This window comes from Phascolarctos cinereus, unplaced genomic scaffold, assembly GCF_003287225.1.
Source record: "Phascolarctos cinereus isolate Bilbo 61053 unplaced genomic scaffold, phaCin_HiC Scaffold_1;HRSCAF=81, whole genome shotgun sequence".
Classification (NCBI taxonomy): domain Eukaryota; kingdom Metazoa; phylum Chordata; class Mammalia; order Diprotodontia; family Phascolarctidae; genus Phascolarctos; species Phascolarctos cinereus.
This window is the reverse complement of record NW_027555514.1, coordinates 124,763,503-124,778,958: the sequence shown is the minus strand read 5'-3', so window position 1 is coordinate 124,778,958 and position 15,456 is coordinate 124,763,503. Positions and strand designations below refer to the sequence as shown.

General features: G+C 35.9%; 1 protein-coding gene across 1 annotated transcript in view; it reads right to left on the bottom strand.

The window, feature by feature from the left end:
- The window catches only part of TSPAN12 (tetraspanin 12), a 78,416-nt gene that overhangs the window by 21,042 nt on the left and 41,918 nt on the right, over positions 1–15,456 (bottom strand). Inside the window, exons 6-7 of the mRNA XM_020966350.2 lie at positions 7,440–7,547; positions 4,438–4,581 (exon numbers count right to left, since the gene is read on the bottom strand). Of these exons, the coding sequence (XP_020822009.1) occupies positions 4,438–4,581; positions 7,440–7,547 (252 nt within the window). The remainder of the gene's footprint in view (positions 1–4,437; positions 4,582–7,439; positions 7,548–15,456) is intronic.

The following is a 15,456-nucleotide window of genomic DNA, read 5'->3' as shown; positions in this document are numbered from 1 at the left end:
CCACTTAACCCGCCGCCTTCCACCAGTCACTACTGTGCCCATCATGTAACCTGATGGGAGAGCGCCATTGTGCACACTCTCCTGTTTGTCACATGACCTGTGGCAACCATCAGTCTGTCTCTAGTACAGGAGGAGCAAGTTGTACCTTTTCACTGTGTTTTCCATTGTTACAAAATGTAAACAGAAAGAAAACCTGAAGAATGTATTAAAACTTGTACCTCTTAGCAAAGTAATTTTTAACATTAATGTGATTTCATGATAAACAAAAATCTTAATAAGCGTAATTAATATTAATTGAAATTTCCCTTTTTAAAAATATGATTTGCTTGCAAAATAGTTTAATCATTAATTATACCTTTACTTGGAAAGTGAGTGGCTAAAAATCGATCTATGCTTCAAAGAAGTTTAGCCTCTTTTAATTTTGGCCTCTACTAACTGCCAAGTTGTGCAGGTCTGCTATAAACAGATATCACCGACTTGTCAACAGTAATCAGAAAACTGCTTTAAAAAATGGACCACACCTGTGATTTCATTGGTATAGGCAGCTCCCAAAGAAGAAAAATATGGCAGGTCAGGACATGCTCCTCAATTTACAATTTCAGGCAGCCGTGATAGGCATTGAGAGTTTACATCACTTGCTCAGGGTCAAAGAGCCAGAATGTGTCAAAAGCAGAGTAGTGGATCCCATGTCCTCCTAACTCTGAGGCCAAGTCTCTATCTCATATGCCACACTTAATGAATACTTTTAAAATTATAATGATTAATGCAAATGTCAGTGATATCAAGCAAACATAATCTGATAAAAATAAATCTTGAGACAGCCTTCAAAACAAGAAACGGAATTTCTGAAATGAAACTTAACAGCAAATTTGATTAAAACTATTTTAAAATAAAATAGGATAGGAAGGTGGTGCAGTAGATAGAGTGTCAGGAAGAACTGAGTTCAAAGCTAGCCTGAGATATTTACTAGCTGTCTGATCCTGGGCAAGCCACCAGACTCTATTTGCCTCAGTTTACTCATCTGTAAAATGAGCTGGAACAGGAAATGGCAAACTACTCCATCCAGTATCTTTGTCAAGAAAACCCCAAAAGAGATCAGGAAGAGTCAGATATAACTAAAAAAAAAAGGCTAAATAACAACAAAACTAAAATAAAGTGCTGACATAGTTGACCAAAATCTGTACATGACAAGAGTCTGTTAATTTTTGCCATTTTCATGATCAGTACTAATGGCCCCCAGTCAGATCAGTCAGTACTAATGCTAGAAGATGGTAGAAATAAATGGTTGTGTAAGCTATTCAGTCACTTTTCACACTGAGCTGCTATATTTTAAGAGCTAATACTACAAGAACTCCCAGTAAAGAAAAGCTTATTCACTGGGTTCTAATTATGCCTTTAATATCTACCTCAACTATCTCTTGGCTTACCTTAACTACTCAGTATAAAGTATTGAATTTCTACAAGTTTTGTTTGACTTTTACCTGCCTTGTCTTCTGCAGAAGCCAAGACTCAATTTTTTGTATTACATATGGATATATAATACATTTGATATATAAAACATATAATGTGTTGTTATAATATAACAATATTATATATTTGTATTATATATATGGACTATAAATTTGTTCAGTTGTTTCACTTGTGACCAACTCTTTGTGACCCCATTTGAGGTTTTCTTGGCAAAGACACTAGAGTACTTTACCATTTTCTTCTCCAGCTCATTTTACAGATGAGGAAACTAAGTCAGACAGGTTAAGTGACTTGTCTACACTCACACAGCTAGTAATTATCAGAGGCCATATTTGAAGACAGATCTTCCTGGCACTCTATCCATTGCTGCCCAGATTATAAATAATAGTTTCTTATTTAAAATATACATACATATCCTTCAGCATGGAAAGGATTCAACTGCTGAATATTCTAATGATCTTCCTTGCTGTATACAGAAAGTAGCCAATGAATATCCTTTTACACAGAATGCAAAATCCCTAAGCTCCTACATACTAAGGTCACAAACTTAAAAAATATGACCAAAAAGACCTAATTGCTAGTCTACCATGCTTTGTAAATCAAGTCAATTAATATTTATTAAGAAGTTACTATATGCCAAGACCAGTTTTAAGCATCTACAAAAGGCAACAAATAATAGTCCCTGTCCTCAAAGAGCCTACAGTCTAAGAGGAGTGAGAAGGAAGACAATATGTAATCAATTATGTACAAACAAGATACATGCAGGACAAACTGGATATAATTTTGTAAAGGAAGGCCCTAACATTAAGGGGAACTGAGAAAATCTACTTGCAGATGATAAGATTTTAGCTTTACATACCTTAATGATAGATAACAAGTAGCAGAGTACAGGGGGAAAAAAAGAGAGAACAAATAAGCTTTAAAGCATTTCCCTCTAAATAGTGCTTCACAGTATACTCATTTCTATTTGATTCAATAAACATTTATTAATTACCTAATAAGGACCAGATAGGAACTGTGCTAGGCAATGACAATAAGACAACAAAAATTCCACTAAATATAAAATCAAGATCAAGAATTAATAGTATTTCAATAAAATTCTAAAAAATTACAGAATGTTGAATCAGGAAGCAGACACTGTAGCTGGGTTCATTTTATAGATGAGGAAAATGAAGCCCAAAGAAGATCAATGATACAACCCAGGAGCAAACAGGAAGTTAGCAGAAGAGCTAAGACTAAGAGCCAGGTCAGCTGACTCTAAGAACTATTAATTTTCTAGTATACCATGCATAGACATAACTACAAAGTAATGTCCCTTGTTTGGGGGTGACCATAAAGCAATTCATAATCGAAATGAACATTGTTTCCTGCAAAATTGAGAAGCTATACACTTATTCTGGTGATTCTACCATTGCTTAAAATATTTAGGAATGCATTTTTTTTAGAATAGCTTTCACAGTCTGTGGCATATTGCTTTCAATGGTGGAAAATTTTTATCCTTTGAGGGTAGATTTGATTTCTGAAAACAGCCCAAAATCATTTAAAGCCACGTGTGAATAAGGTGAATAATGAAACCAGGCAATACAGCTGTTGTTAAAAAAAAATGTGGTATGACTATATAGTAATGACATGGAATTTCCTCTGTGTCTGGTAAACTGTCTCTGAAGACAATTCCAAAACATTATGAGTAATGGCAGTATTACTGGCCTAATGCATATCCTACTAATGTGGCTACTTCAAAGGACAGCACTTACTTTGAATTGTTAGGTTCTAACATGCATTTTTAAAAAATCATTTCTTAATATTCACATCTCATATTATATGAATTCTTGCATGAAAACTGTTCTTAACTTTAAACAAAAGGTTGGAACACTTCTGCTAATAAAAAAACCTGGAAGAATTAAGAAACACTGCATCTGAAAAACATATAATACAGACTGAGGATCTTAGTAAATTACATCCTAGAATATAGGGGTAAGGAATTAGAGCTGAAAGGGAATGTCAAGAGCATCTAGTTCAACCCCTTCATTTGGAGGAGGAAACTGATAGCCTTTATCATTGAATGTTTCTTGTCAATATATTCCCAGTCTAACTTCAAAAAATCCCCAGTTTTCTGGAGTTTGAATATTCTCATTTGTTGTGTGAAATAGATTCTAGGTGCTTCTTGCTCAACTCGTACCCCACTACTAAGCATCTAGTACTGTGTCTTCAACATGGCAGTCACTTACCAACACCTTACTGTCCTACCCCCCCCAAAAGATTTCTTAACTAAAAGAATAACTATATAAGGTTAATATCTTTAATCATTAGCCAGCAGGGGGAACTGAAGAGCAAATTTGACAGCTATTGTTTTTGTTTTTTGGTTTGTTTTTTTAAAAAGGATCAGAGGTTTCCAAACTTTCTATGCTTCTGTATGACTCCTTTGCTACGTGCTATTCTCAAATAACCCAACCCAATACAATATTAGTAGAGGCCAAACACAAGTTTATCATGTAAGTGTTTTTAAGAAAACTTTTTAAAATGCCACAAATACTCTGTGGTTCCAGAGGACAGAATCTGAAATCCATTTAATAAAACATTTACTTCTAGACAGGATCAACATTTTTTGTTGATATGTTTTAGACCCAAGCACAAGTTGTTTGTGTGTTTACATTTTAATGTTTATACATATGTATGCTTTCTTGAATGGTATTCTCCTCTACTCTGGCAAAGAAGAAATTTGGGGGTCTAGGGATAGAAAACATTTACAGCACCAACATGTTCCTGGCCCTATGCTAAGCACTTTTACAAATGTTATCTCATTTAATTTTTGGTTGCTTGGCAGATTTTTTAAAAAGCAATATCTTTAGAGTCAGTAGAAATATGTCTATATAAACATTCTTCAATTAAGTATTGATTTTCAAATATTCTTTTCATCACTGAAAAGTTAAAATCATGGAATACTTGCTATATGGCTTCTTTCCTTACCTCTTGAAAAAGGTCACTGAGGTCTTCACGATTAGCCTGTTTTGAACATCCTGGAAACTCCTTAACACAGCAAGAATCTGGAGGCCAGTCCATCTCTGTCATTTCTAACCAATCTGTGAAATACACCACTCCACAGCACTTAAACTGCAAAAAGAAGACCAGCCAGGATCAGGCAATACAGGAACATTTTCTTTGCTCAAAGGAGATAAGACAGTCACACTTCTTTTATGTCTATATCAACAGCCAAATCTATTTCTGCTCATTTATGATGTATATTCTGTATTAATAGTGGTAGTGTAGTCAATTACACCACCCGTATAGTTCTGAAAAAATAATTTGCATAATACACAAAAGTTGCCAATCAGGTTATCCCTTTTAATCCCTGAACTCTAAGAGGGATTATTTTTTTATAAAAATCTTACAGTAATGTCAATTTAGCAAAAACAATAGAAACAAGATGGAATTTGACCACTGTAATTTAATCTCTAACCACATTTACTTCCAAGTCACTAATTTAACTTCTGGCTAAGTTGAAAGGTTTCTTATGTCTATATTAACAGATTCTGTGATTTTGGTGGATAGATTCAAATCACATCCAAGTTTTCCATATTCTTTGAAATGTGGATATCTTTTCTACCAGCCACGTATATCTTTAACAGTATCCTTGAGCCTCCCTTTGAATTTGCTACTTCTATGTAACATGCTATGTGCTGGGGAGAAAAAGATAGCCAACTTTTCTTTTTTTAAAAGAATCTTATGTTAAATAAAACCAAGACAGCCTGAGTAAAGGCCTACTGAGCAAAGAGAACATGTGGAATGAGGGGATTGTCAGAAGACTGCTAGGTGAAGTAGGGAGAGTTAATTGCAATCTCCAATGAATGGAAGGGGTTGGAGAAAATGATCTCTAAAGTCCCTTTCGATTCTGCTCTGCGATTTTTGTGTAGGAAACTTGTGATAACTATTTCAAGATTTTTTTAAGTTTTTTTTTCTTGCTTTCTCTCTCTGTTTTTTTCCCCCTTTTTTAATTTCTTTTTTTTTAAATTTGGTGAGGCAATTGGGGTTAAGTGACTTATCCAGATTCACACAGCTAGTGAGTGTTACGTGTCTGAGCTGGATTTGAACTCAGGTCCTCCTGATTCCAGGGCCAGTGCTCTATCCACTGCACCACCTAGCTGCCCTTTTCTTGTGTTCTATAGGCTTGTTTAGGGGTTACAATGACAGGACCAGAAGACTGATATAAGTAGGGTTAGCATTTTAAACATCGCGTACCTTGGCAATTTGAATGAATAAATGCCCCCCCACAAGTAACTCCATTTATAACACTGGATGACATTTTGCATCTTCAATCATCAGGGAAAAAAAGTTTCATTTTGGGCTTCATTTTTGTCCCAGTGGGCTTTTCTTTTTGGCTTTACGGGGGGAGGGGTAAGACCTATTATTTCATAGTACTGTGAGCTTCCAGTTTCAGGAGACAGTTTTCTTCACAGACTGTAATGTTTTCATTAGTTTTCTTTATGTTCATTTTTAGTAAAAACACAAACTAAACAAATAAAATTAGAAAGTCTTCAAATAAATAGGAAATCTATGCTAGTATGAGCCTGAGTATTTCAACAAATTTAGCATAATGAGCCAGTTTTAGCCCTGAGCTAGGAGTAAGGAGTGCCTACTTATAAAAAGGAGAAGCATCTGAGTGTCTTTTGATCCCCATCTTGGAATCAAAAGACTCAGGTCTGAACCCCAGTTCTAATACTTACTAGTTATGGGAATATAAAAAACTCATCTAATCTGAGTCTCAATTTCTCAATATGTAAAATGGGATAACCTACATCACAGAGTTGTTAAAACAAAGATACTTCATAAACCTTTAAGTGCTTTATAAATATAAATTATCTTATATACCACCTCCCAGACTTTGTCTTTTACCTTTTCTTCTATAAAGAAAAGAATTACAGACAAAAAAATTTATGTCTACTATAAATTCTGCAATTACAGAAAGAGAGTCATAACTAGAGTAGGGCAACGGGGGCTTTACTCTAAAATTTAGAGTATGCTGACTGCACTTACAATCCTTCAGCAACATAGAAACAACTGAGTTTAGCACTTAGCAAGGATAATTAGTTAAAATAGGAAGCTACCAGACACTGACTTTCCTTCTTGGTCTGAGTCTGCCTTGCTCCCTTTATCTCCCACTTAGTTTGTCTTTAAGAAGGAGGACATATTTCATGCCATTTGCCCTGGATGCCAAAATTGCTAGTTATGGCTCTGGGAGAGGAGAAACAGAGTGACATAATGGATCGTGGGATTTAGATCTTACAGGTATTTTAGAGATCACCTAGTCCAACTTCTTCACTTTACAGATGAGGAAATAGCTAGTAGCCAAACAAGTAAGCCAGAATTTGAACCTACGTCCTCTGATTCCAAATCCAGAGCTTGTTCCAGTAGTATGCTGGTCATTAAAGAGAATGCATAGGGACTGGTTTGAACATTTAAGTTCTAAACCCCAGAGTGAGTCAGGTAATGTAGTAAGAAGAATTAAATATAAGCATGTTTATGTTCCCGCTTTAAGTCAGTCAAAAGTGATTTGAATATTCTTGAAAGAAAAACAATTTGTTATTGCTAATGACATTAAATATTTTTAAATAACTTACGTGAACAGAACCTGAATGTTTTTCAAGAATACCCTCTGCCCCTACCCCGAGAAGAATCCTGGCTGCAGTTCAGCAAAAGAGCTATGAGAAATTCTGAAAATACTAAAAATAATTCGTATGTAAGACAAAAAGGGGAAATGAGAAGGATGGAAAGTAGTTAGTATTTTCAGGAATTTGGGGTCTTTGTCAATGAAATAAAAACTTCCCTGATACCTGCTTCAGCTGTAATTGAACCATAGATTTAACTTTTCCACACAGACAGATAACAAAAAATTCATCCACCTTAAACACACACACACACACACAAAGTAAGGTCACTTACTCCTCACTCATTTATTTCAATAGAGTTCTTACCTCTCTCTGAAAGAAGTTCCAAGCATGAGTCAGCCACCGGTATCTAGGTAAGCCATAGTTTGTCATTCTTGCTTTCAAAGTGACCATATCTGACCACTGCACTGGGACCTAAATATCAAAAGCAAATAACAAAACCAAATTACATTCTGCTCTAAACACCCCAAACAAAATATGCATTTATTAGAAAAAGACAGTCTACAATTGGCATTTATTTAGTAACTGAATCATACACAGATTCACTGAGTGTCTATCTACCAGGGTTGGGGAAACTGAGGCCTTCTGTGGCCTTCTAGGTCCTTGGGTGCAGCCTTTTGACTGAGTCCAAGTTTTACAGAACAAATCCTTTTATTAAGGGGATTTGTTCTGTGAAGTTTGGATTCAAAGGGCCATACTTGAGGACCTAGAGGGCCACATGTGTCCTCAAAGGCCACAAGTTCCCCACCTCTGGATACTTCCAGCCAATTGTTGAACAGGGTATCCACTGAGTGTAGAACACTAGCTGCAGAAGGAAATGAAAACCACATTATAAACAGCTCCACTTCCATACTTATATTTTAATAGAAAAGACAGGAGAAATAACTACCTATATAATGGATAAAAGGAGGAGGGTTTTAGTTAACAAACTATATGCATGTGTATATAGGACACAGGAGTTTTAGTCAATCTTGAGGTGGTTATGGAAGTGATTGAAGTTAGGTGGGACTAGACTGAAAAGGAAACATGGAGAAGAAACCTTTGCTGACTTTAGAAGGGAGAAATACTGTATATTAGAAAGGAGACTGTTATATAGATCACACCAAGCTCAATATTTCATTGACCCAAAGTCATTTCACAAGGAAAGTGTTTGTAAGCAATAAGATGGAACTGATTAGTCTACTTATCACATATTTGTTATGTCATTTCCCTGATTAAAACAAAACAAAATCTGACTTCAATTGTTCCCTAGTTACTTGTAAGATAAAAGTCAAATTCCTTCGTGTAGCATGCAGAGCCTTCCATAACTAGGGTGTACTTCCTTTCCAGGTTTGTTTTCAACTACGCCTCTTTATAAACTTGAGGGTCGTCCCCTTCCAGTTTGATTTCTTTTTTATTAAAGGGGCCATCCTTGACTCATTTCTTAAAGAAGCCTATTCACTGAATGGGCATTACCTCACTCAAAGTGAGAACCTAAAAAGACCTTAGCTTAAAAGGGCCAGGGTCTCCCACTGCATCCTAGGCCATCTCCAGTCGACCTGATGAATAACTGGCCACTGGACCTAGATGGGTCAGGGGAGAAAGTGAGGCTGGTGACCCTGCACTGCCTTCCCTCACTCAAATCAAAGTCAATTGCAAGTCATGGTCATCATCTCCCTGATGTCATGGTCCTCTTCGAGAATGAAGGGCACAATACATTAGCCATGTCTGATGATAAAAACATATCTTCTCAACTACATTTCAATTCTTATTTCTAACTATTTTCCTAAATAAACCCTTTGTTCTAGCCAGACTAGTCTCATTATTTCTTAAATACATTATGCTGATTCCCACTTTTAAAGGTAATATAACTACAACTAAAGATAAAACTTTGTCTAATGGCCCCAGAAGCAATGAGTAAATTGATAACCACAGAATTTTTGGAAAAGGAAGGAAACTTAGAAATCATCTAGTCCAATTCTGATTTTACAACTGAAACAACTGATACCAACAAAGATTATGTGACTTGCCCAAGCTCAGACTACTAATGCAATGCTAAGAGTAGATACCAGGTCTAACTCCTAGGCTCTTACCAGTAAGTCATATTAACTCACAACTCCTATCTTAATTAAAGAAATTCTTTAATTAGCAAATGAGAGAATTTATATAAAGTGCTTTGCAAACTTTAAAATGTTATATAAATTATTATTATTACGTAACTCTACTTGAACCCTAGGAAATATGGAAACAGAAGGAAATACTCCAGTGAATATTAGGTTTATGCTACGTTTATCTTCCTGTTAAAGGCCCTGATCAATTACATACATATAAAATGCAAGCTCCTTTCTAATAACTATAGGGAAAGGTAAAAAGGTCTTAAATACATGTTCTCTATCTTTTGGCCAATGAGACAGTCCTAGCTAGGACTGGGAAAAATAAAACAACCCTAATAATCTAAGGAAGTCAGGAAAAAAAACTAATATCAAGAGGTTGATGAGCAGAAGAACAGAACACAGAGAATAAAATCTGAACTGGAATGAAATAAAAGACATGAAAAAATAGAATTTATAAGGGAAAAGGATATTTTGTTTTACAAAAGAACAAGGAATGTCCATAGGTTCTACCTAATTGTCAAGAGGGAAATTTCTTACTGGCACTAGAACAAAATGTTGTGGTCAATGAATCCAGCTGAGGAGTACTGAGACAAACCATGAATTAGGTAATATGACACAGTAGCCATTTTTAGCATAATTGCTCCAACTGAACAACCACAAAAAAAGGAAATAACAAGCCAAATTTATAGTATTTAAGGCTGAATCAACAAGATAAGAAGGCAGAAACAACACTCAAGATCAAAGCCTTGTGGAATAAAATCAGAGCTAAAATACTTACAAGGTTCCGCTCATCTTCCCCACAGGCAGGATACCTAGCATGCTAAGTGCAATTAATATAGGGAACCTCATAGGCTTTTATTCTGAGGTCTGGCTATGGTGGCTCCCAACAATTCTCCCCGCCCCCCCACACTGACTCGATCTGACCCCACAAAAGCTGGGAAAACACTGATTCTGGCCAGTCTTGGGAAAGAAAGGGAGTACGATTATTTGAGTGTATGTGCATGTGTTTGGGGGTAACAGTGGTAGTGAGCGAATGATGTGGTACTGCAGTGAGAGGCAATTCAATGATTAAGGGAAGAGGAAATAGAATCCTGCTTGTGATCATTTATCTGTCATGGAATTTATTATAGTCAGGGAAGAACAAAATACCAGACACCCAGTCTCAGGGTGGAGGGGGTCTGTGCAAAAGGAAAAGTGCATGCCAGAGCAATGGAAAAAGGAGGGCTTGAAAAGTGAGAAAGGAAGTCAAGATAAGCTGCCGGGAATATAAGGAAATAGCCAAGAGACAAAATTCAAGGAGAGAAAGCCTGGACGTAAACGTAGCTCCCGAGCAGACAACACCAACAACAAAACTCATCAAAATATAAGGAAAAATGAGTAAGAATCCCTACCCAAGGATATAACAATTAATACAGTCTGAAGAAAGTAATCTAAAAAGAGAACTGTACAGATTCCCCAAAGAAAATTCAAAGTGATTCAAAAGAGGAATAAAACTTTTTTTTTTGGTCAGTCAATAAACATTTATTGAGCACCTTCTAGGCACCAGTCATTGTGTTAAGGGCTGGGAGATCAAAACAAAACAAAACAAAAAAACAAGAACAAACCCGACCAGAGACAGTTTCTGCCCTCAAGGAGTTCATAATCTAACAGGGTAAGAAAACATAGAAAAGAAAGCTAAAAAGGGTGGTGGGAGGTGGTGAGCAGGAAGTAACCAATACAAAAAGGACCCTGGGCAGGAGCATGATGGTCATGAGTCAGAGAAGTTTCAAAGCACTGCAGCCATGTGGGAAGTGAGAAGATGGCTGTACTGGGCTCCCTCTTTTAAGGGAGATTTTGGAGTTCATGGTTCTGTCTCTCAATCAGAGGGGCAGAAGGCAGTGTAGAGCTTGACTACCAAGGCTGATTCCATTTCGTAGGATGGTGAGGTTCCTAGAGCATGGTGGAGAAATTAGAAAAAGAAGTAAGCCCTAGAGGAAGATACAAAGTCCTAAATGAAGAGTCATTGTCCTTTCAGTTCATCAACTGGATCAGGGAAATCTCTGGATCAAGGTTGAATTTGGTCCCTTTATTACAATCTCGTGAGATGGCTGTCTGCTCCTTCGATACACGTGGAGAGAGAGAGGAGGAATAAAACTTTTAAAAGATGAAGATTAAGTGAGAAATCAATGTTCTCAAAGAATAAGGAAAACATCAAAGTAGAAAAGCACATAATGGAGACTCCAAGACAGTAGCATCTTAAAAGGCAATGAAGGTTTGGAACTCAAAAATACAGAAGTGGACAAAAAATTGGCAAAAGACAACTTTGATATTAATTCTATACTATAAAGTCAAAGCAAATGATACTAAAGATGGGATTTGCAGAGTTAATTTAAGGATCATAGGCCTCCAGAAAACATGACATTAATATAAACCTTAAATACATTACAGGAAAAATATGAGATAACTACCCAGAAGTTGTGGACATAGACAGTAAAGTAATAATCAACTGACTGAATCCAAAGATCTGCCAGAGAAAAATCCCACTTCTGAAATGCAATGGCATATACTTGATAACTTTCAAAATTTCAACGTCAAAGACAAATTTTTTAAATTTGTGTGAAGAGGAGCCTCTATTTATGATGAAATGCCAATTCAAATATCCTAAGATCATTTCAGTTTCACTTTTTGGAAAAGGGCATCATGAAAATAATAATTAAGCTAAGAGATTGGTTTTAGGGAGGAGGAAAGGGAAGATTTTGAACCACATGCCTAACCACAGGACAAAGAGGAGGGTTAAAAGAGAATAAGGTAAAAGATAACTAATAAAAAGAAAGAAATTTTGGCAACTTAAGTAAATTTATGAAACTTGGGGTAGGACAATTGAATGGGAGATAATGGGGAGTCTGTGGGAATGGACTACCCTCAGATGCATTTGCAGTGCCAATCTCTACATACAGTAGAAGCTAGATATAAAATTGATCTATCTGCTTGCCTACATTTCATCAATATGGTTTTGGCATAATCTTAGATGATGAACACTAGAACTACCATTGGTATGACTTTTGTGAAGTTAGGTGTACTGACTACATTCAGTCTAATTCAGTGCAGAAAAGGAGACCAGACACAATGAATGAAATAGGTATGCAGGAGAATTAATTAGAAATGGTATGAAACACTGTGGATGAAATTAATAATTAAGTTTTTTAAGGAGATTAGGATTATGGCAGAGTTTTTAAAAATTCAGAGATGATGGTGCTGCTATGCAAATCACTCACTGATTCCCTTGTTTGATGGCTAACAGGTAATAAATGTTTTTGTTCATATCAACTCAAGAAGATAATGTGATACTAGACTGTAGAGAGACCACCTCACCCACACAAAAGAAAGCACAGATCTTTTGAAGTATTATGGTCTACCTCGATCTACTTTAAGTACCTATGACCTTATAAAAGTCCAACAAACAGTCACAAATTCATCCTAATTGCCAAGTGGATTAGTAATGCCCACATGCCCAAACACTTTAGGAGCTTGCCATCTAAAAACAGGCTATGCAGGCAAACAACTAAAGACAACATAACAAATAAGAACTAATTAAATTCAAAGCATAGATGTACCAGAGGGACACAGAGGACATCTGATTTCAGATCTCTTGCTTGCATCTTCAAAATACATCCTATTTCACTACATAAAGTCTTATCAACAAAATATACTTGTCATCTACATCACCACAATTATCCTGAGATCAGTTTTGGAAAGAAACACAATAAGCCATTGAGGATCTGATTTAAAATGTTGGGATTTAGCCAAATATTAGTGTATACTTTTATTAGTTTCCCACAGGGAACAGCAATCAACACAAAGTACATTTTAAGTGAAGTTTGGATTCTACAAAATTCGGCAGATGCTAGAGATCTATGGAACTTTCATTCTTAGTGCTATTAGTGTACAAGTTAAACACAAAAAAATAAAACTGGAAGTGGGAGAACTATGGAGAAACTTTGGTAGGGTCAGTAGATTCAGGATTATCATTCATCGTTCATAAATAATAAACCTACAGCTGGAAGGGCACTTAGAAACCACCAACTACAGTTCCTTCATTTTACAAATGAGGAAATTAAGGGGTTAAGTGGGGGCAGCATCCTGCCTCAGACACTTGAGGCAAGTCTAGGTCCTCTGATTCCAAATGCTCTTTTTGTTAAGGGGCAGGGGGAATTTTCTACACATTTTAATTACTAACCCTCCTTCCTAGTGAATAAATGTGGGAACAATACACAGGTATCATAATAAAACATTCATAAGTGCTTTAATAGAATTTTACAAATATATATCTATCTATTCCGGACCTTTATGAGGCAGTTAGCATCATCAAAAATGCCATGAGCTGCTACAGATGGAATTATATTGTTGTATTCTGAATTAGGTAAACTGAGGCACAAAGTTCTGAGCATGCTCAATTTGTCAGTAAAGTGTGAATTTACCAAAAAAATAGCATCTCAGCCTTCTCAGTAAAAGCTAAGACCCCAAGGTGGGGAATGGCTACCCTTTTTATAGTTTTTGAGGAAGTGCAAAACAAAGAACAGGACTTCATAGGAGAGGAACATAAACGGTGAAATCAACATGATTAGTTACAGAGATGAGGAGGCATGGGAGACAATATGATTAACTAGAAACTGGGAATAAGGAGCAAGAAACTACCCCCTTCCTCCTCTCTTTCAGCTTACAAGTGTCCATTGTTTGAGGCCACCTGCAAGGTTAGAGATAGTGGACCAGACTTCTATGGATAATAAGTCAGGCATCCTTGAAGGATAGCTTGGTGGTATAAAGATACTAAACCATACTCCCTGGTGTCCATCTCCATTCTTCAAGGGTAACAGATTTCCTTGACACAAGAACAGAATTGTGATTAACAAGAAGACTGGATTTCTAAACTTAACTCACTAAAGGCCAGCTGAATTCTGAACTCAGTTCAGAGACAAAGAACCAAGACTTAGGCAGTTACAAGACAAAATTAATTAATTGTAAATAGGATCAATTAAAAGATGATACTGAATCAATCTGATTGTTTCAATATAAAGATAAGGAGAGATCAGAGAGTGTCTAAACTGCAAACTGGCATTTAGTTCCACAAGGGGGTGTGCTTAATATAGTTGGGGTAAAAATATTTCCTTTGCAAATGTTTAATTTTTAATAATTCATCAGAGATTAGTAAAATCTCACTAAAATTATCCATATGTAACATTACATGTATAAATATTTACACAGCCAATGTACAATTTAACTTTAAAATCAAGAGGCAGTCAACTGTTTTTTAAATCCCTTGACTTTTAAAAACAGCATAAAGGGTACTATTCAAACGCTATTGCTAAGGACAAGGGAATTAAGTTATTTTGAGAATTGCTCTTCACTGCATGAACACTAAGTTGATAGATTTATTTTTGAGGCTGAGGACAATTTAAAAAGAGCATTGACTTTACCAGCTATGTACATAGTAGCAGTAGGATCAATTCTTAGAATCAACTGGCTTCATGTTACCCCTCAAGAGAGCTACTATCTGCACTTACAGTGAGAATGAGATTTTTTTTAACATAAAGTATACACCTATATTTTCTTTCAGTTTGGTAAACCAGTACAATTATATAACATTTCGTTTTTAAGAAACAGTTTATTATTTTACATTTAACAGTCTGCCCTAGCTTTTTAATTTCATGGATGGAAGAAATTAGTCATAAGTTCTTCTTTCAAGCTTAGAGCTGTCATAAATTGGAAGCATGCATATTTATACAGGGTCTCAGATTTGTATAGGTGCCAAAACATACTCTGCACATGCCATTTTAAATGCAAAAAAAAATCAGTTTCTGTAATTTTTCACTTAGTTTTCAAAGCTTTCTTACATCATGGTAGCAGATTCACCATCAAATCTCTAGTCAAAGAAATAATACTGCCCAAATATATGAATATGTAACTGCCAAAAATCCTTTGCTTCTGTATGAAAAGAACCAAATACCTCCTCTCCTTCTACCAGGAACATAATTGCTATGTGACACCTATGTTTTGGATGATAGGTTGAAAAGACTCATCTTTTGGATACAGTACGAAGGTCCAAAAAAGACTCCTTCTTCTCTTCAAAGATGTGAGTCACAGCAAAAACAAGATTATTCTTTTATTCAATCATTTATTTAACAAGCATGTATTAAAGACCTACTAAAAGCAAATCAATTCTCTGAGGTACATTAAATTGGAAAAGAAAATTA